Source organism: Paroedura picta, chromosome 6 (assembly GCF_049243985.1).
Source record: "Paroedura picta isolate Pp20150507F chromosome 6, Ppicta_v3.0, whole genome shotgun sequence".
Taxonomy (NCBI): Eukaryota; Metazoa; Chordata; class Lepidosauria; order Squamata; family Gekkonidae; genus Paroedura; species Paroedura picta.
Window position 1 is genome coordinate 58,296,342 of NC_135374.1, and position 23,816 is coordinate 58,320,157.

A 23,816-nucleotide genomic window follows, 5' to 3' on the forward strand; every position below is an offset into this window, starting at 1 on the left:
GCCTGGCCTTCACCAAGGCCAGGGCCTTTTCAGTCATGGCCCCAACCTGGTGCAATGAGCTCCTGAAAGAGCAGAGGGCTCTGAGAGAGCTATAAGAGTTCTTCAGGCACTGCAAGACAAGAGCTCTTCCACCAGGCATTTAGTAGAGACCAGGCCAGGAAGATTGGGTCCCTCCTTGCACAGGCCTTTTATGCCAGACATCTGGGCAGGAGCGCCCCTTGGGGTAGTGGTTGGGGTGGTGGAAGGGGTTGTTGCTAGGTATCGATGGGGGGAGGTGAAGGGGATCTCATTGCTAGTATTATATTGTATTTTTATTGTATTCTGTGGGGTTTTTATAACTGAATGTATACCACCACTAGCCAGCAGACCCAGGAGCGATGGTTAATAAAAACTAATATATAAAAAATAAATAATAATTCTCATTATCCAAAGAGTTCATTACAATCAGGTTGTTTAAGAGTACATCATCAATATATCTGATCTCAAATGGGCTCACCTATGGGTAAGATTGGAGAATGGTGTTATAAACAGTCAAGACAAGTCTTTTGACAAACTTGAGAAAAGCCCCAGATTTCAAGAAAAATGTAACAAAACAAAACACCCCCCCCCCAAATAATAGGAGGAGCAACTGTACCTTTAAGAAATGAATACCTTCTGCAATGGCCATTTTGGGGCAATGACAACAACATTGCCACTCTTCAAGCCTTGACTTGCCGGTAAAAGGCAGGGGGAGACTTTTCCAGGCTGTTTGGCCACTGAGGGAGAGGCTAGGCCAAGCCAGGCCGTTTGCTATTATTCAACCACTGCAGGAAAGCAGTGTTGTAGTTAGAATTTTAGACTAGGTTCTGTGAGTCTGCTATGGAAGATCCCCAGGTGACCCAGAGCCAGTCACACACTCCCAGTATAACATACATCGGGGGTCATCAACCCCTGGGCTGCGGCCCCATACTGCGCCTCCCCCCCCCACAGCAAGAAGCGGCTTCGCTTGCGGCCGAGCCAGCGCCGCGCTGCAGGGGGGGAGGGGAGGAAGAGGGAGGCGCAGCTGCCGGCACACCGGCGGGCACAAACACGCATGCACAGAGCTGCCGCACACACCGGTGAGCGCAAACATGTATGTGCAGCAGCTCTGCACATGCGCGCATGTGTGGCAGCTCCGCACATATGCATGTGCGCGGAGCTGCCACACATGCACGGCACCCCGGGCCTCACTCTCTCTCCACTCCCACAGGCCGGTTCCCAGCCTTAAAAAGGTTGGGGGCCGCTGACATACATCACAGGTTTGTTGTGAGGATAAAATGGAAGACAGAAGAAAACTGTTAAATTGCCTTGGGTCTCCACTGGGGAGAAAGATGGGACAGGGGCATATATAAATTGAATAAATGATAAATATAGTTGAAGAGGGGGGGGACAAATAAGATGCAGTTTGGCTGATCGGTGGAAAGCAGAAAAGGAAGCAGGGAAAGGGGGAGAATGCAGGGGAGGCACTGGGAGGAAATAGGGAAAGGGATACTGGGAAAGATATTCTTGTAGGTTCCCTACTTGCTAAAAACAAATACAGAGCTTTTAAGACAGTCCATAAAATTACTGTATACACTCTGGGTTCTTTTGCTGTTCTACATGTTTAATTAAACTGCCCTTATCAAATTATTTAGCAGGTACAGTGGTCTTGGTGTATAGATAACTCTTCCACCGAAAGGGGTCTATTGAGTAATCCTAAGGAGGTCTAGCCAGAACCCAGTCCCATGTAATTCAATGGGGCTTACTGCCAGGAATCTGGCTTTAGGATTGGAGCCTTGGTTGAACGGAGGAAGCACAGCACTAGCAAAAGGATAGGTAAACAAAGCTGCTCCCCGTATTGAATGAAATGAGTAAGTTTACTGACTGTCCGGCAGAGTGCATGGCTAGAAGAAGAAGAAGAAGAGTTGGTTCTTATATGCTGCTTTTCCCTACCCAAAGGAGGCTCAAAGCGGCTTACAGTCGCCTTCCCATTCCTCTCCCCACAACAGACACCCTGTGGGGTGGGTGAGGCTGAGAGAGCGCTGATATCACTGCCCGGTCAGAACAATTTTATCAGCGCCGTGGCGAGCCCAAGGTCACCCAGCTGGTTGCATGTGGGGGAGCGCAGAATCGAACCTGGCATGCCAGATTAGAAGTCCGCACTCCTAACCACTACACCAAACTGGCTAATCACAGGTGAGTTGCTATATTGTTTTCCCATAACAACTCTCTCTTGATAATGTGACAAACACTCTGGCTGAGGAAAGCCTGTTTCTTTGTACAACCTTGTGAGTATATTTAAGACTGATGTTTAGAACCTGATTCTCAAAGCCTGCTGGCTTGTTTTGGGCACCTGTCAATTTTCCCATCTGCCAGTCTCCTGCTTCCCTGTATCGTAGACACCAGCACACTTTGCAGGTTACTTTCAACTGTTGCAAGAAGAAAAATACTGTTTATCACTTAGCATTTGTGTTAAAAGTATACTTCCATATGGGTGAAACATTTTATTAGAAGTGATTAAGGATGTAAAATTGGCAACAGAAACGTATCAGTAGTGGGGTTGGAGTCCAGCTTTTACTGGTGCCTGCCAGTATTTTTGCAAATAGCAAAAAGCTCTGTCCAATGTATGTATCTATTTTTTCTTTGCATAGGGTTTTACAAAGTGATGAGTTATACTGTAATACTCATTCAAATGTGTCACAGTATTATGTATCATACATTCATAAACGTCTGTGGGAAGGGGGACCAGCAGGGCAATCCTAAGAAGAGTTATTAACTATCACTAAGAATACTGCAGAATGTCTTGTTTTAATTTTTTCATAGGGAATTATCAAATGCAAGATTTACCACCAATATTTATGGCTCAGAAAACAAATTGGCTTGATTCTGCACAGATCTGGTATTTAACAGGAAAATATGGTGTTAATTTTTGTTACTATATGATTACAAATAGTTTTCTAATTTGGTGAGAACTCTCCTGACAACACACTCTATTGAAACACTGGCTACGAGGCCCGATTTATGCATGGCTGTGCTGCATGGCTGACCAGTAGAAGTGCAGCCACATTGTATGCTGTGTAATCTACATTCTGTTATTTGAGTGAAGAGGTTCCCCCTGTCATTAGGAAAACACTCATGCACAAACCTACAGAAAGGTGTGGATGAATTTGTATAAATCACAAAAATAACTTGCTTGGATCGATCTGCACTCTATAAAATTCTGTTTTAAGTAGCCAGAGCACAAACTTAGAACAGTAGAAATTACATTCCTTTCTCCATCTAGCTTTGTCAGTATTATCATCTTAGATTGAGCAGATCCACAAGAGGCTGTTCCCATGGGCTAAAGAATTAAGCACACAACCCCATCCCAATGCTATTTCCCTCTTCTTCAGACCATTATGTATCCTGCAGTGGGTCAGTTTTGTTCTTCCGATGTCCAGATTATTTTCCCATCTCCTCCTAACTGTACTGCTCCACTTGCCACGAGCTGCATAGCAGCAGGGAAGGCTCTGTGCTCTGCTTCCTTTACTCTTTCTGACAGGGTCTCCTCTGAATCTCCAGACTTCACTGGAACGGCCTCTTGAAAGATGATTGCTCCAGCATCAACTTCTTCCTGGAAAGATTAATCCAAAACTTTGAAGAGGTGGACAGGCAGTAAATATTATATATTCTAAGCCAAGACATTCCTTTATATGAACTTGTGTTCTGAGCTCCTTGCACCAATCTCTTTTGGTTGTGTTCTCCATTTAGATTGTACATTTATCCTCTACATAGCCGTGGATCCTTTCTCTGGTAGCTCCAGAACTTTGGAAGCAACATGGAAGGCACCTACTCCAGTGTTTTTAGGAGCCTGCAATACAGCTTCATTTTGTATGGCATTGGTGGACATAATAAGAGCCCTGCTAGATCTGACCAATGGTGCATCTATTCCAGTATCCTTTTGCACTTCGCAGCCAACCAGTTACCCTAGAGGGGCAAGAAACAAGGCACAGAGACCAAGGCCTTCCTTTAAAGCAGCCTCTTAGCACTGGATTTCAGAAGTTTCACTGCCTCCGAATATGGTGGTTCCCTTCGCTGACCATGGCTAGTCACCACTGATGGACCTAGCCTCCATTAATCTGCCTAATCCTCTCATAAAACTATCTATGCTTGTTGCCATTACTAGCAGTGAATTCCACCATTTAGTTACTTGTTGAGTAAATAAGTATTTCTTTTTGTCTATCTGGAACATATTGCTCATCCACTGAGTGTTCCTGAGACCTAGTATTATTATGGAGAGGGGGAAAAAACTACTTTCTTTTGCCCATGCATAACCTTATAACCCTCTAACACGTTCCCCCCTTATTTTTTAAAAGCTAAAAGGTCGAGTTGCTTCTTCCTTTCTTTATAGGCATTACCCTGTTCATTCCCAATTCCAAATAATTTATGAATAAATTAAATAGTACGAGCCCAAGTACTGAACCTGGTGGGACCCTGCTGCTTACCTCCCTGAATTGTGACAATTGCCCGAGTAGTTCTACTTTCTGCTTCCTTTAGCCACATTTTTAATCTGTAAGATGGCCCGTCTTCTTATCCCATGACAGATGCCTCCTAGATCAAACTTCTACACCACTTACGAAGGGCAATAGATATTTTAAGTTCAATTTAATTTAAATATTGTATAATTCAATTTTAATTTCATTTAACTTTTAATCTGCAGTGCCTTCAAACTGGACTTAATATTATCAAAGTAGCAGAAAAGGTGAACTTACAGCAACAAAGTGCACCGTGCAACCGGTGATTCGAACTCCAGCTTCTAATACCAGCCTGTGGGCATTGGCGCCTTTAAATGAAGGCAGCAAAGAAGGGTGAATATTCAGTATTTTCCCTAGAAAAAAATTAAAAGAAAGCATTTGTCTCTGTTCTCATGCCAGTCCTTACAGAACCACTGAATTAACGCTGCAGTCATCAAAACAAAGAATGTAAAACCAAACAAGGATTTCCTTCTTTTCTACATCTTTTATTAAACAAATAGAAAGACAAGCAAACCAAACTTTTAAAAATCTCTTTATCTTTCATGTTCTTGCAAGAACTGATAGCAAGTAAAAGCACACAACATAATCATTCATATTCATAATATTTCTTTCCTTTAAGCCAGGAGTAGTCAAACTGCGGCCCTCCAGATGTCCATGGGCCCCTGCCAGCATTTGCTGGGAATGGGAATTGTAGTCCAAGGACATCTGGAAAGCCGCAGTTAGACTACCCCTGCTTTAAGCAAACGTTAAGCACAAGTGGCAACAAAGCAGTATACACGAGCTCTTAATCTGTGCCCCAGGCATGTCACCCTCTTCGACATGCAGTGGGCACTTCAGACAGGATCCAAAGAATTGTTCAGATTCACCCCCAGGACTTGCATTAACCCTGTGGCATTCTTGACTTTGAGTCTTTTGACTCTCCCATTCCCTACTCGGCTGTCAGTTTTAAAGGTCCCTTTCCATGTGGTATTGGGAGGAGAGAGATTGCTGTTTGAGGAATATAAACCCAAAGACTCAGAACTAGTTCCACAATTCTTTGAATGCTTGCCTTATTATTGGAGGAGACATGCTGGATCAAGCACCAAGGCCACATTAGGATAGAATTATGCACCAATGTATTATTTAGGTGTATTATATTCACTACAATCTATTCATGCAAAATGCAAAAGGAATTTAGGGGTTTTCCACGGACCATGTCAGCAGTGCACGCTTATTGTATATTTCCCTCATTTATCTCCTCTTTCCTTGTGGGAGCTAGTGGAGTATAGTGGTAAAGAGTGGCGGCTTCTAATCTGGAGAGCTGTGTCTGATTTCCTACTTCTCCACATGCAGCCAACTGGGTGACCTTGGGCTTGTCACAGTCCTGTTACAGCTGTTCTCACAGAGCAGTTCCACTTACCTCACAAGATGTCTGTTGTGGAAAAAGGAAGGGAAAGTGATTATAAGCTGCTTTGTGACTCCTTTGGGTAGTGAAAAGTGGGGTATAAAAAACAATTCTTCTCATGGGGACCCGATACAGCTTACCACACTTTAACCTTCTCCATTTTATCCTTACAACTACTCTGTGAAGAACTTAGGGAGAGAATGCGTGACTAGTTCAGGTCACCCAGCAAGTTTTCCTGGCAGAGTGTAAATTTGAAACTGGGTCTCCCAGATGAACAGCAAATTGTATCTGTTGCAGGTTGGTACTGTTTTTTATACATATGTAGACTACTTCATGGTGCATGAGCATAAATTTGTGTTGACTATTCTCAATCTGTGTAGGGCTTTCCCTTCTTTGATTTGCATAAATGCACAAAGATGTGCTGATTTTCACGGCAGCTGTATTTTCCCCAGAATTAAAATTAAAAAACAAAACAAAGTTAGAAGGTAAATAAATGGATCCAAGCCCTGAAATCCAGTTGGCCCTTTAGTTCACTTCTGCAAGATGGGATCCATACTGTGATCCACGAGCACTTAAAACAGAATCTCTATGAAGGGGGGAAGCTTTAGTGGTGACAGACCAGTCTCACACAGGCTGCATTTGCACAGGTGTTAAACCATGCAGACACTGACCTTGGAAGCAAAATGAAGGCAATTAAGTACAAATAACAAATGGTCTTCAGACTAGGGAATTTTCTTTAAAGGAAGTTCAGGTGCTAAGATGTCTGTATTTCTTCATTCTTTCTGTTTTTTCTCCTTGAGGGGGGAAAAAACCCATAGAGGGCAAAACACTGAAAAATATCCATTTGCCATAACTTCCCTTCACATTGGTCTTTATTAATCTAACCTAAATCATCTCGTTTCATATCTCTGGGCTTTGTATAATCTAAGGGCCATCATAATCTTTTCAGACTGAGCTTCACCATCCTCCACCCTTCGTGCTATTTGGGATGTTGTTTTGCCCAGTAGGCAGGGCATCTGGTGTGATGCCATCAAGCCAAACCAATACTCTTTGTGTTCAGAAAGGGAAGGGTTTGATTCCACACTCCCCCACATGCAGCCAGCTGGGTAACCTTGGGCTCACCACAGTGCTGATAAAGCTGTTCTGACTGAGCAGTGATATCAGGGCTCTCTCAGCCTCACTCACCTCACAGGGTGTCTGTTGTGGGGAGAGGAAAGGGAAGGAGATTGTAAGCCACTTTGAGACTCCTTCGGGTAGAGAAAAGCAGCATATAAGAACCAACTCTTCTTCTTTTTATTACATAAAGGCTGAGAAAGGGGATCTCTCACTCTAAAGATTCTTCAGTGCATTGATTTGGGTGAAGATCTAACATGGAGAGCTAACAGGATATCCCTCTTCTCCCCTTCCAGCAGTACCAAAATTAAAGTGCACAGAATTTACTGAATATTACAGTAAGACCATTATGATTGAGAAGACAATGATCAACAAATAACATCTAACAGCATTATAGAAGCAATAATGATGGAGGCAGCAAAAGTGCATTTGGTTTGTTAATATCATGGAAGATATGGATGTTCTTCCCTCAGATCTTTAGGAAATGTCAAGATATGGGCAAGATATTCCAGAACATAGCTGATTAAGCAGAAGTGTTATTTATAGATAGGGGAGAAGCACGTGAACACTTCAAATAAGGGGAAAAGAGTTTAAGCTCTGGGATCTGTAGACATCTGTGCATGTCTAAAAGTTGTTTATTACATTGCAACCCCCCTCTAGTAGTGGGGGGTTGGGTGGGGTTTCCCCCACCACCATGTTGGGATTGTCATGTCTTTTAACGGGGTTTTTAAATGCGGTTTTATGAGACTTGTAACCTGCCACAAGCCGACTTCGGAAATGGCGGGGAGTAAATCGAAACATAATGAATGAATGAATGAATGAATGAATGAATGAATGAATGAATGAATGAATGAATGAATGAATGAATGAATGAATGAATGAATGAATGATGCTGATGCTATTTTAATGGATTTCTTGGTTTTGCTGCCAAAGTCCCCTTTATTTGAATAAAGTTTTGTCTGCTTCTGGAATCTCACTGGCTGTGTTCATCTTTGGGTGTTGGCACCCCAGCAACAGGCCATTTGGCTAACAAAGTGATTTGCCTACTTCATACATCATACATAATGCTGAATAGTATACAAATGTTAAGATAATGTACCGTATATTCAGTTGCACTTACCATTCCACTTTCTGACAAAAGGGCCAGATAAGATTCGCATAAAACCTGCAAGACAAATCAGTTCAGCTGAGAACTCTTCAAGGACTTTGTCAACTGCGCTGTCAAACTCTGTGCGACTGCTGTACAGCTTGTGGTCAATCACCTAAGACACAAAACAGGGCAAAAGAAGATTTGTGGGGATTAATAATTTAGTCATTTTCCACTTAGGTACAAGAAATGCTGAGAACTCTGGCTAAACAAACAGGCATTGAGAATTCCATGTGAGTCTGAATTAACATATTTGAATACCTCAGAGATATTTTCTTCAGAAGCATTGATGATCAATCATGGCCCATTTATCATATAAAAAAGACAGTAATTTTCCAACCAATTTTTGATTTGGCTCAGTGCTATGGAGAAGGCAGAACCAGCATGTTGGAACTCAGTGCTGTTAGCCTTGTGGCTGACCCTGGCAATAGTCAGGTAGGAGTTAAAGCGCAGATCTGGGCCAAGATACTAGGGGCAAAATCTCTTTAACGGATTAATAATGTTTCATTTGCATTGTCCACACAATGGTTAACGATGCCCCTTTAGGGTAGGTGAGTATTATCTGTCCCATGTTGTGGGTCAGTGGAGACAGGAGCTGTACAAGGCAACCTAGTAAATGGATGAAGTGAGAAATAAATATATACTGAATAATTGCAGTTGTACAAAAATCCTTTAACCAAAGCATTAGAAGTCTTACAGGTTTTCCTTTGCTGTAAGGTCTCGTGTTTGTTTTATACGAGTACATAATCAAGCAGACTTTTATAAAATGTAATAATCAGTATGTCTGGGGGAAAAGTACTTGACTTCTATTAATTATAATGTTCTGTCCACTGATTTATGATTTTTTAAATACTGACATGCTAAGTGTGTTAAGTCTGATCCTCCTGTGATAGATTATAATTTCAAAATATTTTGGTATTTTAATGGAAGCGGGGGCAGGAAAGCATCTCACCTTATGAGCAGCAACACTGAAGGGAATGACTAAGGCTGCGACTTTGACAAAATAAATTCTATTAGTCACTTCCATGTACTAAGGATAAAGCCTGTCAGAATATATTTGCCCATGATGACGGAGAGTCAGATTCCCTGCAGATACTGTATTAAACCATAGTTTCCACAGAACTATGGGCAGGTTCAAACCAAGATTTTACCAATCTTGTGTACATATACAGTCTTGCTGATATTGTCCATAAGCAGACGATTTGGACAGACAGGTCTGCACCTGAGAAAAGATTAAACGGACAGCCTACAGCAAAAAATGAAGTAAATGAAGTAAAAATTTAATCTATAAAAACCCACTGCTGTGTAAATAAACATTAATTATTATGGTGCAATTGGATTTTCTTAATATTCTTTTTCACATCTACATATCTTTGGTTTCTGATTCAAATTTGGCTGGCCCATTAAACCTTGGTGGTGTGTCTCAGTGAGTTCATGGCACTGGGCGAAAAGGATACGTTTAGAAATTATGTTTGTTTTTACCAGTCAACAAGCAGTGCTATATGCTGAATGCAAGTTTCTTACTTTGGTAGGAATGCCAGCTCTTTCAGCTTTCTTCAGCCCTTCTACACCAGCTTTGTTAGATATCACAAGAACAATCTGTGCATAGCTGCTTGGCTTCTTCGTACTGGTTATTAGAGCTTCTAAATTTGTACCTGGAGAATCCCAAACAATAAATGTGGACATAAAATATATATATACATTTAAATGTTCTGAAAAAGTTTAACAAAGTAATAAAATAATAGCCTATTCACTCAATAAGTACCTGAAAAACAAACTTTAATAATGAAACCAATTTACCTAATATCTTTAGGACATCCATCCCTGGCTATGCTGTCATTCAAATCATAAAACAGTAGTGCACCCCAAAGAAGAGTTACACCTTTCTAAGCCCACTAACTTCAATGGATTTCAAAGAGTATAACCTGTTGATGACTGTACTGTTAATCTTCCAAAAGATCACTACGTGCAGCCCACTCCAATGAATATTTTCTTAGAAGTTAGTCTCACTAAGTTCAATGATGCTTCCCAGGGGATCATCTGTAAAGGGTTAAATGGCTGCCAACCAGCCATTTAAACCTAACAGCTGAGCAGTGAACCCTATACCACTCAGCTGTTAAATTTAAATGGCTGGCCCTGAAGAGCTGAACAAACTAAAAGTCTGGTAAATGTGCAGAGAAGGCACCGTCCATGAACATTGGTTCTCAAGCTCTAAACTGGCCCATGTTCCAGTCAAATTTTAGCTTGTAAGCCAGTAAATGCCCATTATTAGTTGAACAGTAGCAACCAGTCAGGCCTACTTGAGTCATGCAAATCTGGTGGTATCTACTCACTCCGAGACTGATGCCAGGCCTAGGTCTGCTAAACTCCAGCTGTAATCTGAAGATCTTTCAGAATTACAACTGAACTCCAGACAATAGAGATCTGTCCCTCTAAAGAAAATGCTTGCTTTGGAGGGTATGTTATACATTAGACTGAGGCTCCTCCCCTCTCTAAACCCTGCCGTCCTTATACTGCACCACAAGATCTCCAGTAATTTCCCAACCTAGAGCTAGTAACCATATTCAGGCCCGGCCCCAGCTTCCTGCAAGAAGAACATAGACTAGGGCCTTAAAGATGCCCAAGGTTCTTTTTACTACTTTCTTGCAATACAAGTGTCTCACCTGTTCCAGAGATGAGGACAGCCACTCTCCTTTTGCTTTGTTGACTGTGTATCATCTGTAACCTATTTGCATGTAAGGCTTGAATTAAGTTGTTGACTTCAACATGAGAAGAGCCTTGAATTCACAGAAAAAAAATAGATAAAAAAAGGATATTGTATACAATAATGGCTGGACTTATAAAATACCATATTTAACCCCAAATACTTGGATACACATGAAGTTCATTTCATGGTACTGGAGGGGATTCAAAAAGCCATTTATGTCAATCTCCTTCCTAAATCAGGACATAACTAAAGCATCCATAGCAAACTCCTGTCCAACTACTTCTTGAGATCTTCCAAGCATAGAGAGTCTGCCACCTTTCTGAGCAAGTTACTTTTATGGTTGTTAGTTTTCTTTTTAATGTTTATTCTGAATCTATCATGACGTAAGGGGATACTTATTAAATTTGCAGAGGATACTAAACTGGGAGGGGTAGCAAACACAACTGAAGACAGCAACAGAATACAAGATGATCTTGATAGGCTTGAGAAGTGGGCTAAAGTGAATAAAATGAAGTTCAATAGGGATAAATGTAAAGTTCTGCATTTAGGTAGGAAAAACCAAATACACCAATATAAGATGCGGGAGACTTGTCTTGGCAGTAGCATGTGCGAAAAGGATCTAGGAGTCTTAGTAGACCATACATTGAACATGAGTCAGCAGTGTGACTCAGTGGCTAAAAAGGCAAATGGGATTTGGGGCTGTATCAAACGAAGTATTGTGTCCAGATCACGGGAGGTGACGCTGCCGCTGTACTCTGCTCTGGTTCGGCCCCACTTGGAGTCCTGTGTTCAGTTTTGGGCACCCCAGTTGAAGAGGGATGTTGACAAACTGGAATGTGTCCAGAGGAAGGCAACAAAGATGTTGAGGGGTTTGGAGACCAAGACATATGAAGAAAGGTTGGGGGAGCTTGGTCTGTTTAGCCTAGAAAGGAGATGACTGAGAGGGGATCTGATAACCATCTTCAAGTATTTAAAAGGCTGCCATATGGAGGATGGAACAGAATTGTTATCTCTTGCTCTAGAGGGACAGACCAGAAGGAATGGGAAGAAATTAATTCAACAGAAATTCCATCTAAACATCCGGAAGAAGTTCCTGACAGAGCGATTTTTCAGTGGAACAGGCTTCCTCGGGAGGTGGTGGGTTCTCCATCTTTGGAAATTTTTAAACAGAGGTTAGATAGCTATCTGACGGAGAGGCTGATTCTGTGAAGGCAAAGGGGTGGCAGGTTACAGTAGATGAGCGATAGGGATGTGAGTGTCCTGCATAGTGCAGGGGGTTGGACTAGATGACCCATGAGATCCCTTCCAACTCTATGATTCTATGATTCTATGTAATGTGGGTGATTTACCTAGGGCTACGAAGTTTACAAATTTCATATAAACAGGGTTCAAATAATAAGGAAATCTAATTCCCTTCAAATCATATCTATTGCATCTGACAACTGAAGTATATAGGGCTGCTATCTTTGCACATCAGTCATCATATCATATATATGAGCAAACAATCTTCAAAACAATTCCCGGAGATGTAGCTTAGCATAGTAACCTGAGAGATGGGGTACAACTTTCCCAATCAACCATGCATCTTCATGTCTTTGGATATCCTTCAAAACCTGTCCAGCAAACTCTCTCTGCACAACCAAGACTGCCCCAATTCCACAATTAAATGTTCGAGCCATTTCCTCTTCTGATAGATTCCCTTCTTTTTGGAGCCAGGAAAAGATTTCAGGTATTTTCCAACTCAAGGCATCTGAAAACAGAGATGAATTTTAACAAACATTCAGTCCAGAAGAGAAATAAATATAGTCCTCTTGTTTCAAGTTTACATTTTTGAATAAACTTTGGAAATGTAAAATCTATAAGCCCAAGAGCAACATCAGTTTCAGTGGATGTCTGAGAGAGAAAATATTTAATTCCTAGCATCTTTATATACCTGTCTTTCCTTATCCATAACTTAAATGTGCTGGATGTGCTCTCAGATATATATATATATATATATTACTAATAAACTAGAAAAAGTTTCTTGGGGCAATTTTCACATAAATGTTAGATTAACTGCTGCAATATTAAGAGAACAAACTGTAACGGATTCTTCTATGGCAGTTTTAAAACTTGCTTTGAATTTCTGCTGGCATATGGCCTTGAAAAATATCAGTCTTTGCAGAACAAACAGTGGCAATTCTAGGTTTGGCAGACATGGGGAGAACTAGGTAGAGTAATCAAATACTTTCAGACACTTGGGGGTAAAGCAGCATAAAATGTTATGGGGTAATAATTTTATTCTCTTAAATAATTGTGGAATCTGCAATCTGTCAGAAAAAGGACAATTTTTGTTTAATTTGAAAACTTGCATTGCTGAATTGCTTACTTTTTATACTGCTGCTGAAAATCCCTTATCTTGGAAGCATTTTTCCTGCTTCGTGGTATAAATGCGAACAGAGAAATGTTTACCAGAAGAAGAGTTGATTTTTATACCCCGTTTTTTGCTGCCCGAAAGTGTCTCGAAGCAATTTGCAATTACCTTCCCCTTCTCTCCCCATAAAAGACACCCTGTGAAGTAGGCGAGGATGACAGAGCTCTGAGAGAGACTGCTCTGTGAGAACAGCTCTAACAGGACTGTGATTAGCCCAAGGTCACTCAGCTGGCTGCAGGTTGAGGAGTGGGGAATCAAACCTGGCTCACTAGATTAAAAGACTTTGCTCTTAACCACTACACCAAGCTGGCTCTCCAGAAAAGCAAGTTACAGTAAATGTGTGTCCTTTTAGGTAAAAAAAATCCATAATGAACCCTGGCAAGGGGAGCCATATTTGATAAGTACATTTCATTGTCATATTTACAGATGTACCTTCAGATTTCCTTACCTAAGACTACACCAAATTTTCCAGGGAGGACACGTGGAATGTTTTCCAGCAAACCCCCTCCAGTGATATGGGCATATGCCTTCACGCAACCTGAACGAAGGACTGGTAACAGAACCTTGCAATAGATTTTAGTAGGGGTAAGCAATTGTTCTCCTGTGAACATAAGTGGTCAGAGAATCACTACAGCACAGCAATGAATGCAGACTGAAATAGGATACTGTGGCCTTGCAATTCAATATTAATGACATGGAGGTATAAGACTGAGAAAAGCAAACAGAAAGGTAGAACAGCACAGAGTTGCCAACCTCCAGGTGTGTCCTGGAGACCTCCCAGAATTACAACTGTTTTCTAGATGACAAGAGGTCAATTCAGTGAAGAAAACATCTGCTTTGGAGAATGAAGCCTATGCATTATACCCCGATGTGGTCCCTCCTCTTCCCAAACTATACCATCTCCAAACTCCTGCAATATTCCAATCTCAGGTTGGCAATTCTACCTGGACTCAAAGGTTAAGTACCCATTTTTCACCATTATCAGAGTTTCATTCAAAGCAAAGCCTTTGATACAAGCAAAACCATTCCAGTAATAGTCAACCAATGATGACCAGAATCAAACCTTATGTTTTATCCAGAATATCACAATTTTCTATTTACACAGTTCTTACCCAATGTCTGGTCCCCAGAGCCACCCACTGAAGGAGAGGAAAAACTGAAAGAAGAATTTTCAACAATCTTCCTCATGAGGCTAAACCCATTGCTGTGAACGCCAGAGGAAGCAATGCCAATAACAACATCGCCGTCCACAACTCTATCTAGTTGGGGAAGCATCTGCCCCCGTTCTACGGCACCAACTGCGAAGCCACCCAGGTCATATTCTCCAGGGGGGTACATGCCAGGCATTTCAGCAGTCTCTCCACCTGGGGCGAGATGAAGAGAAAAAGACAATATAAGGGTTAGATGAAAGTAGGTGTGGCCATTTTGAAACTCCCAATCGCCAGATTTCTATATGCACAAAATACAGCAAGTTCAACCAGTCATAAATATTGTCTGCTCCTTAAACAAGGATGCCTGTTATGAAAAACTGTTCAGTTCTAATTTAGAGATAACCACGATCAGCTACAGGAAGGAAAGCTATCTAATGAACAATAGAGGGTTTTTTTTAAACGAACAAACAATTTGAACTCTGAGGGCACACTTGTGCTTTTAGAGGAAAATTTTTAATGACAAGAATTTATGATGAGAAAAAAAGGAATCCAAAAGGCCACACTCTGAGAGACATCACAATCAGGACAGTCATTGCTGGCTGGGAATCAAGTGTCTGAATGTTTCTTGTTGGGGTGGAGGTGAGGGAATCTGTCACACATATGGAAAACAAACCTACAGAGAACTGCAGCCTTCAAACAACATCGTATTTCCTAGGGAAAAGGCAGCACAAAGCATAAAGAGGCCTCAGTTTACACTTCAGTTTACCCCAAAGCAGCCTCTTGATTCTCTGTAGAAAAGCTGCTTCAAGTAACAAAGTAACAAACTTTCTTCTGAATTCCTGTGAGGGAGGAGGGAGTCAAACAATAGCCAGGAACTGGAAGTCATCAGTGTAGGGTATTGTATCCTATCAGTTTTTCTTCTAATGAATAGGGTAGCTGTTCACTTTCCAAACTGCCTTAAAAGAACAAATATCTACTCCTTTCTTCTGCATACAGTGTATGTTACTGACTCCATACTATATTTAATAATACATTAATCTGGATCCTGGAAGGAAGATATAGTTGAATGATCACCTCATTACAACTATTTTGAAACAGGACCTACAGTTATCGAGGCCTCTGCAATTGCAACCTAGCCCTGAGTCATCACAGTTTATAATATTAATTTTTTAATTTAATCTCACTACAACCTCTACTGGGTCCCTTTCATTCTGATATTACTGATTATATATCTGGAGATATTATATATGACCATTTATGTATGTCAGAGCCTCTTGTGGCGCAGAGTGGTAAAGCAGCCGTCTGAAAGCTCTGCCCATGAGGCTGGGAGTTCAATCCCAGCAGCCGGCTCAAGGTTGGCTCAGCCTTCCATCCTTCTGAGGTCGGTAAAATGAGGACCCAGCTTGCTGGGGGGTAAACGGTAATGACTGGGAAGGCACTGGCAAACCACCCTGTATTGAGTCTGCCATGAAAACGCTAGAGGGCGTCACCCCAACGGTCAGACATGACTCGGTGCTTGCACAGAGGATACCTTTACCTTTACCTATGTATGTTAGGGTCATTTGTTCCTTGTTTGGTATTTTACCATTTTACTTTGTATGTGAGGCTACTTTTTAGGTCTAAAATCATTTGAACTTTCTTTAAATACATATCCTTTCATATATTAGAGTATTTTAAACTACCATATTTGCCGGCGTATAAGACGACCCCCCCAACATTTCCACTCAAAATATAGAGTTTGTAACATTACATTACAGTACCTGTCATTGTCACCATTGTACGGCCGAAGCATGACCGCAGCACCTGCATCTCCCTGTGACCGGCACTAGTGCGCAAGAGCGCATGTGCGAGCTCTGCGTAGACAAGGGGCAGGCCAGAGCGCCGCTGCTTCCCGCCGAGCAGAACGGGCCGGTCACCCCGAAAAGGCTGGCACCCCTGCATCGCTGCTGATGCTCACCGCAGCCACGCTGGATACCGCGCGATACTGGATGGTATGTAGAATGAGGTGGGCGGGCATTGGGAGGCCACTATGGGCAGCTATGCCTATCCCAACTGAAGTGCACCTGGCACATAGGACGACCCCCCTCCCCACTTGGAGGCATATTTTTAAGGAGGGAAAAGTAGTCTTATATGCCAGCAAATACTGTATCTATGTGTGGTCTTAATCTCAGTAGACAAGGCTCCACATACAAGGAGATAGCTTACAATTGGCTCCCATTTCTTTCCCCTCACAAGAAGCATGTCACAGAGCAAGAACAAGAACCTAACCTGGCCTGTTATCTCTCTCACCACACCCTCCAACCCCATCTTTTGTAGTACAGACTTTGACAATCCATTATACAGTCAATGTGCAATTTATACTTAGGTTCACACTCATGCAGACACAGCACATAAATTCTTTCCAACAAAAGTTACTTGTTTTAAGCTATCAGGAATTATAAAGCTTTAAAAAAAGATCCAGAGAGAAAGTAGCTTATCATACCTAGAAGGGCACATCCTGCCAGTGTGCAGGCTTCAGCTATTCCTGCTACAACTGCTTGAGCCACCTCAGTGTCTAATTTCCCACAAGCGAAGTAGTCAAGGAAGAACAGAGGCTCAGCTCCCTGAGCTAAGATATCATTGACACACATGGCAACCAAGTCCTGGCCAATTGTGTTGTGTTTGTTGCAGAGCTGAGCAATCTGGGAGGAGAAAAGGCAAAAAGAAACATTTTCAGAGCTTGATATGACTTTTAAGTATGATAGGCTGCAGCCCCAGCAAAGAAAGATCTTTGATATCTCCCTTGTTCTCCCAGAAGCCACTTGTGTGCCCCAAAAAAGGTGATGTTGGGGAAGGGAAGTCATAATGATTGAAAGCCACACAAAACAGGCAGCTGCAGTGTGGGGGGACTAAAGCAGTGAAAAATCACTGCTCTTGTCAACTTTCATTTGTAGCAATGAGACCTGAGAAAAAATTGATTTTGCATTGCAACTTGTGCCTTTGGACAGTTTCTCCAGTCTTCAAGCAACTGTTTAATTGCCAAGTCTCCAATGGTTTTGCTGTGTGACTCCCATCAAATGATATCACAGCAGCAAGGAAGAAGCCTAACTGAGAAGATGGAATAAGGCTTCCATGGATGTTATTTGCAGGGAGCACTGAGCAGGCCATGACTGAGAGAGGACCAGAGCAACAGGGTGGCAGAGGGAGGGAAACTGCTGGGCGTTAGTTCCAATTTAAGAATGTAGTTTATGCAGTAGAAGAACACCACACAGTGGAGTGGCCTACTTGGCTCTTTCATAGAAAACCTGGAGGGGAAAGACTTTCATTTTACTCTTTCTCCAAGGAACATGGGAGACAGAAATGGTTTCATCTACCACCACTGAATTCTCATAATCACCCAGAGAGAGGGATCAGGTTGATGCCAATAGCCTTGGTCCCAAGTCAACCTCTGAATTTCATGCCCATGTGAAAATGTGAACCTGGCTCTTCCCAGTCCTAGCCCTATACTGTAACCACCACACTACACTATGCCTGTCATAAAGGATCACAAACACACACAATAGAAAGTTAGAAGTACAAACATGACTTGAGATTGTTTTCAGAAAGTTAAGTCTGTATTGATTTTCAGCACTGCACTCTGAATACAGTCACAAATATTAACCCAACTAGAACTAAAGCCCATTTTATCCCTGAATAAAATGGGCGCTAGCGACCGGTGGCCGGGGAAGCCATTGCAGGGCGAAGGCTTCCTGGGGCTAGGCTCTGTGCAGGCAGGCGTTGGCGCTGTGGGGCATTGTCCCGGCCAGTTTTGGGGGTGGGGAGAAGGCCACGGGACAGGCGGGCAGCCACGCGGGATGTTAAGCGTCCTGTTGTGGAGTGGGACATGAGCGGCGCGGCAGCAACTTGAAAAGGCTGGTGTTGGGGTGGGAGAAGGGTGCGCTGTCCTCGGGCGAGCTTACTGGAGCTGCTTGCGAGACGGACGCTGTAGCAGACGCTGGTGCGGGGACGCAGGACGGCTGGGGCTGGGGGGCGGGGCACGGCGAGGCGTGGGGCCGTGGCGGCACGACGGCCAGGGCATCCAGGCATGCGCGGGAGTCCGTGCATGGCCATTTCAGTTGGGCGGCGTGATGAAGGGCGCGCAGGGCGTACTGGCTAGGCAAGGTGCGCCCCGGCCTAGGTGAGGCGCGGCGCGGCCTAGGCGAGAGGCGGCGTGGCCTAGGTGCGGCAAGGACAGAAAAGGGCCAGGGAAGGGGCGGCTGGGCTGAAGGTAAGTAGGGTCGCGGCAACGGTTGTGGGAAAGGGACGGTCGGGGTGGGGGTGGGAGGGTGGCGGCTCGAGAGGCGGCTGGCAGTCGGGTTCTCGTGGAGGGAGGGGGCACGGAAAGGGGTGGATCAGTGCGGAAGAATCAAGGGGGGGTTAGTTGGGGGTGGGTGGGTGTGTGAGTGCAGGGGGCGGGAAAGGAACAGGGAGGCCACGTCTTTGACTCGGCCTCCCTGCTCCTTTCCCAACTGGGAGGAGCAGTTGCCGGGAGGACTCACCAGCTCGGAGGTCTGTTCGTTCTGAGCCGTCAGTCCCCTGGCGGGTGAGGCGAGGCTGGGGCAAGCGGCCAATGGGGAGGTGCGCTTTGCGTGCCTCCCCATTGGCCCCTTGGCCTTTGAGTGCCACTTGTAGGGCCGAATCAGGAGCCGCGAGTTTTTATCCCAGACGGGGACCACCCTAACTCCTCCCCAGGTGCCCTTACTGCTTTATTTAATCCGCTCCGCAGGAGCGGTTAAAGATAGTAGATTTGCTAGTTTCTACCAATCTTTGGACTAGATGAGGAACTGAACGTTCACTTACTAAGCACAGACTAAGCACAGACTAAGCTGCAAAGAAATCCATTCATGCCCTCCTCCTCATTACCTTAAGCTTTGTTCCAACACCATCAGTTCCAGATACCAAAATTGGATCTTTGTACCCAGCTTCTTTCAAGTCAAAGAGGCCAGCAAACCCTCCAAGGTCAGCCTTACAGCCTACCAATTAGAGGAAAGAAAGGCTTGTTAACAACGCAAGGTGTTTGTTGAGTGCCCTTTAGCCTTACTTCTCAAACGTGATCTCAGGCTTGCTTTTTTCATAAGAACCAAAGAGCAGCCAATGATGTATCAGACTAACTGTCCTTAAACACTGGCATTCAAAGGGTTCCATTAAGTCCATTTCCCCCCTTCCTCAGATCCCGGAATGACACTGTAGGAAGCAGAGCCCAATAGACACACAGAGGGACAGAACAGCTTTTCACTATGCATCCTATCTCCCATGTGTGCCCAATGAGGTATTACAGTACGGTCACTCAGTCATAAATGACAGCTCTCAATTATCCAGGGCCTGTGCAGTGATAGAAGGTATGGTTAAGTAGCAGCTGACTTATGGCAAACCTGTAGGGCTTTCAGAGCAAGAGATTTTGCCATTGCTTGCCTCCGTATAGTAACCTTGGGTTTCCTTGCTGGTCTCCCATCCAAACACTAACCAAGGCCAAACCTGCTTAGCTTCTGAGATCTGACAAGATCAGGCTAACCTGAGCCATCCAGGTCAGGGTCTTACTGAATTTACCTTTTGTAAAAAAACAAAAGCAAAACTGATGCAGACATGAGTTAAGGAATGGTTATCCAACACTGAATAACTATGTCAAGGAAATGCTTTATTATAAGTATATATTTGCAGCACAGTTAAAAAACCTGACACCTTAGTAGAAGACACAATAATACTAACTGAACATTATTGTAATCCATTTGAGACTATAGACATTAAGACCTCGTATGTGAATTAATGACACAAAAGGTTTTTTAAAAATTAAAGGAATGCATTTCTTCTTACCTGGTCTGGATGTAGCAGCTGCTAGAGGCTTAATTTTCTGAACCAAAGTGTTACCAGCTGCAATGTCTACACCACTCTCTTTATAAGTCAAGCCCCTAAAAGGGCAGAATAGCTGGTTATCAAAAGATGAATATGCAAATCTATTTTATAGATTTGAGGCTATAAAGAATGATTTGAAACTCTACCAGGATTGCCTACTGGCTCTGCTTTGGTGCCTCCTGAATGAGGCCTAGTTCTCAGATGGTGAACAATTTTGATAAATCTATGTTCAGAGTTCAGTAGCTTGGTGCTAGTGCCCGTGATCCCTATGCTCCTGTGTATGTGGAACTGTGTCTGGGATCAGTTCCCTTTAAGTTCAAACAAAAAAGAGTGCATGTGATCAATCCCAGCTCTCCAGCTCCCACTTCTAGCAGAGCATTCTACAGCTACCTTGCGGCATGGATGAACTGGGACAGTGGCTTCTGAATATACCCTAACATGGAGAGATTGGTTGGAATTTGAACTCAAGATTTATTTGTTATTTGTTATATATTGTTATATAAATATTTGTTATATTTGTTGAAATGTTCTATGTAATCGTGTTATATGTTATATATGATGTTATATGTAAATCGCCCAGAGCCTTATGGAAGGGCGGTATAAAAATCTAAAATCAATAAATCAATAAAATAAAAAAGATCCCCATATCTAAATATAGCATTCACTTGAATGTACTACACTGTCTGTTTCCATCAAGAATGCAATGGAGTGGGGGTGAGGGTGATTCCCAGCTTATTGAAATGAGATTAAAGTGTAGAGAGCTAGATTGTATATTCATGCCCATGAGAGTATAGCTACTAAATACTTTAAATACATATATTATCTCCTCATTTACTATGCAGTCTCAACAGAGTTACATCCTTTAAAGCCCACTGACTTCAAGAAGGGTGTAAATCTTTAGACTGAGCTATCAAGAGACAAATCACCCAGTAGCTTCCAAAGGGAGATAAGCATTATTTGAGACTAAATAATGCCGAAGGCCAATCCAGGCTGAAGACCAATCATGTAGAAGCTGAGGCCTCTTTACATGAGGGTAGACATGTCACCTGTCAACACCTTTCCTGGTAATGGCCAGGTGTTTCTGGGAAGTAGGTGGGGCCAAGTAGGGCTTTTGACCAGCAGGGCTTCTGACTGGCCACTGGAGATCACATTGGCTGTGCAGATTTTCCAAAAGTTGCTTTGGCAGCAGCTGCTACCACAGCACAAGCATCTTAACTATGTGACTGAAGAAGTATGCAGAAAATATTTGAAACAGAGTGACTGCCTGAAATATTGAAGATTTATTATTAGAGTTAGTGCATGACCTCACTGTCTGACTTTATCACTGGCTCTGCTTCCCGCAACAGCATTTTGTGGTGATTCCACCTCCTGCAGCCCTCGTTCTGCCCATCATCCTGTGTCAAAATTCCTATAGGCTCAAAAACACGCTAGAACTCCACAAATGTTCAAGCACCATGCTTAGCAGACCTGCTATATGTGATGACAAGTATACTGGAAAATAACATTTATCTAACTGGATATATTGTATTACAGAAATTATCATCCTCGATCAATGCAATATATTCAGAAGAGATAGAACTAGCTGGGCCATTTTTAGTTTACATTTATTTTATTGTATTTTATTATTGTATATACCAGATTAATATACAGTATATGGATATGATGGTCTTTTCAAGCAAAGACAGCTTTATACCAGCAGCTTTTCATATATTAATATAAGATCATTTCAAAACAGTAGTATTTTTCAAATGGTTTTAATCTGATAACAATGGAAAGAGACTCTTGATTGAAGCTGATGGAAGCATTAGATTACTTTTCTTAAGGTCGTGAGTTTGTGGAAGACAGTAATTGATGCAATTGTGCAACTGTTTTCAAGAATAGTCTCTATAAATTCTACAAGAGCCTGTATTGATAAATCTATCCAACAGTAGAAACACATTGTGACTTCTAGAGAATGTGAAGGCCGATGAAACGCTATCTTGAACCAAACCCTGAGGACTTCTCCAACTCACAAACCATGTTTCTTTGCAGTGATACTTTAGAATTAAATGGGAATCGAAATAATACTCCTTGCCAACTATTTGTTGATGAATGGAAAGTTAATAAGAGAAATAGATTCTGTAAAAATTCCTCACAAATCTGACTCAGCATAATTTAAATTAGCACTTTCTGCTGGAAAAAGTGTGAGTAAACAGTAACACACATCCTTGGGAAACATTCCACAATATCTGAAAAAGGGTCAAAACTAATTGTTCGTGATGAAAGGAAATATACCTCACACACTAGTATTCCAGTATATCACAAAGGAACTCTGGAAAACTGATTCTGTTGTTCTAGCTTCTCTCAAAGAATCTGGGCAGTGAAGTTTTGAGTGGATATTGAGAATTCCCCCTTCCAGAATTTTAACTTTTGGACACAATTCCTTGATTTCTTGAGGAGCAAGCCAGGACAGATTGACTTCTTTAATACTGTGGTATACCCACTCTTTAAATACCTCTGAAATAATATATTCTACAAATGCTAGTCAATGTTTTAAAGATTTTCGGTAAAATAAAGGTATATGATTGGAAATTAATTTAATCATTGATACCCGGTCTGGAAATCACAAATAAGTCAGTTATAAATTCTTTAGAATATTATTATGTTATATAAAGTTTAAGCACAAATTGATATAACATCATGCAATAATCATGTAATGAGATGTGATATTAAAGTATTCGGTTAACATAAAGTTAATGTAAATTCTTATGACAGATGTTCAGCTTCAGATAGGTACCTGGATTGTTTAAGGAAAGCTATAGCTCGATAACCAATATCCTTTCTACAAATGGCACCACTGAACTGAATGACTCCTACTCCTTTGTTGGCTTCTTCCAGTGCAGATACAAGATCCTTTTTGATCGCAGTAACAGTGAGGACTCTGCCTCCATTCGTCACCACTTTGCCACCTTTTATGGTTGTGCCTGCATGGAAGACCTCCAAGCCTAGTTCTTTAGCCTGAGAAAATCCTGCAAGGTGACAATGCAAGTGCAAAGACAGAAATCATATTTTAAAAGTTGCCACATATTTAATATACAACCAAGCAATTGTGGAAATACATGAAGAAACATACTATATGCATTTATAAAAGTGTGTGGATTAGTACAGATCCATATGTCTCAAATCTTCATCTAGGAAATCATACATCCATGTCTGAGATACTATACTGTTACATATGACTGCCCACGGAAACTAGGGTAAAGGTGGTTGATGAATCTCATTGTACTCTTGTGCACTCAAGGTTACTTGTATTCTATTAGTATGGCCCACTGGCCAGGTTATCTGTATTTTAAAATTGTCTGTCGGGGGGGAGACACTGTTCCCTCTGGCTTTTCAAGAAGGTGGAATTTGTGTTTAAAAGACAGGACAATGAGCATAGTGCTTATACTTTTTCACATGGAAATTACCCAGTAGGAGCCCTAATAAATTAATTGGTTAAAGAACTTTTGCAAAGAACTTGGCAAAAAGTTTAATCCAGCCTTC

General features: G+C 42.3%; 1 protein-coding gene across 6 annotated transcripts in view; it reads right to left on the reverse strand.

The window, feature by feature from the left end:
- Positions 1–401: 401 nt before the first annotated feature.
- LOC143839898 (trifunctional purine biosynthetic protein adenosine-3-like) overlaps positions 402–23,816 on the reverse strand; it is a 46,938-nt gene continuing 23,523 nt past the window's right edge. For all 6 annotated transcript variants that reach the window (XM_077342615.1, XM_077342618.1, XM_077342616.1 and 3 more), the window contains exons 11-22: positions 23,071–23,302; positions 20,256–20,350; positions 19,308–19,417; positions 16,909–17,107; positions 14,388–14,639; positions 13,724–13,876; positions 12,409–12,612; positions 10,819–10,932; positions 9,680–9,810; positions 8,129–8,270; positions 4,749–4,864; positions 402–3,610 (exon numbers count right to left, since the gene is read on the reverse strand). In XM_077342615.1, the coding sequence (XP_077198730.1) occupies positions 3,413–3,610; positions 4,749–4,864; positions 8,129–8,270; positions 9,680–9,810; positions 10,819–10,932; positions 12,409–12,612; positions 13,724–13,876; positions 14,388–14,639; positions 16,909–17,107; positions 19,308–19,417; positions 20,256–20,350; positions 23,071–23,302 (1,946 nt within the window). In that variant the 3' untranslated portion in view covers positions 402–3,412. The remainder of the gene's footprint in view (positions 3,611–4,748; positions 4,865–8,128; positions 8,271–9,679; positions 9,811–10,818; positions 10,933–12,408; positions 12,613–13,723; positions 13,877–14,387; positions 14,640–16,908; positions 17,108–19,307; positions 19,418–20,255; positions 20,351–23,070; positions 23,303–23,816) is intronic.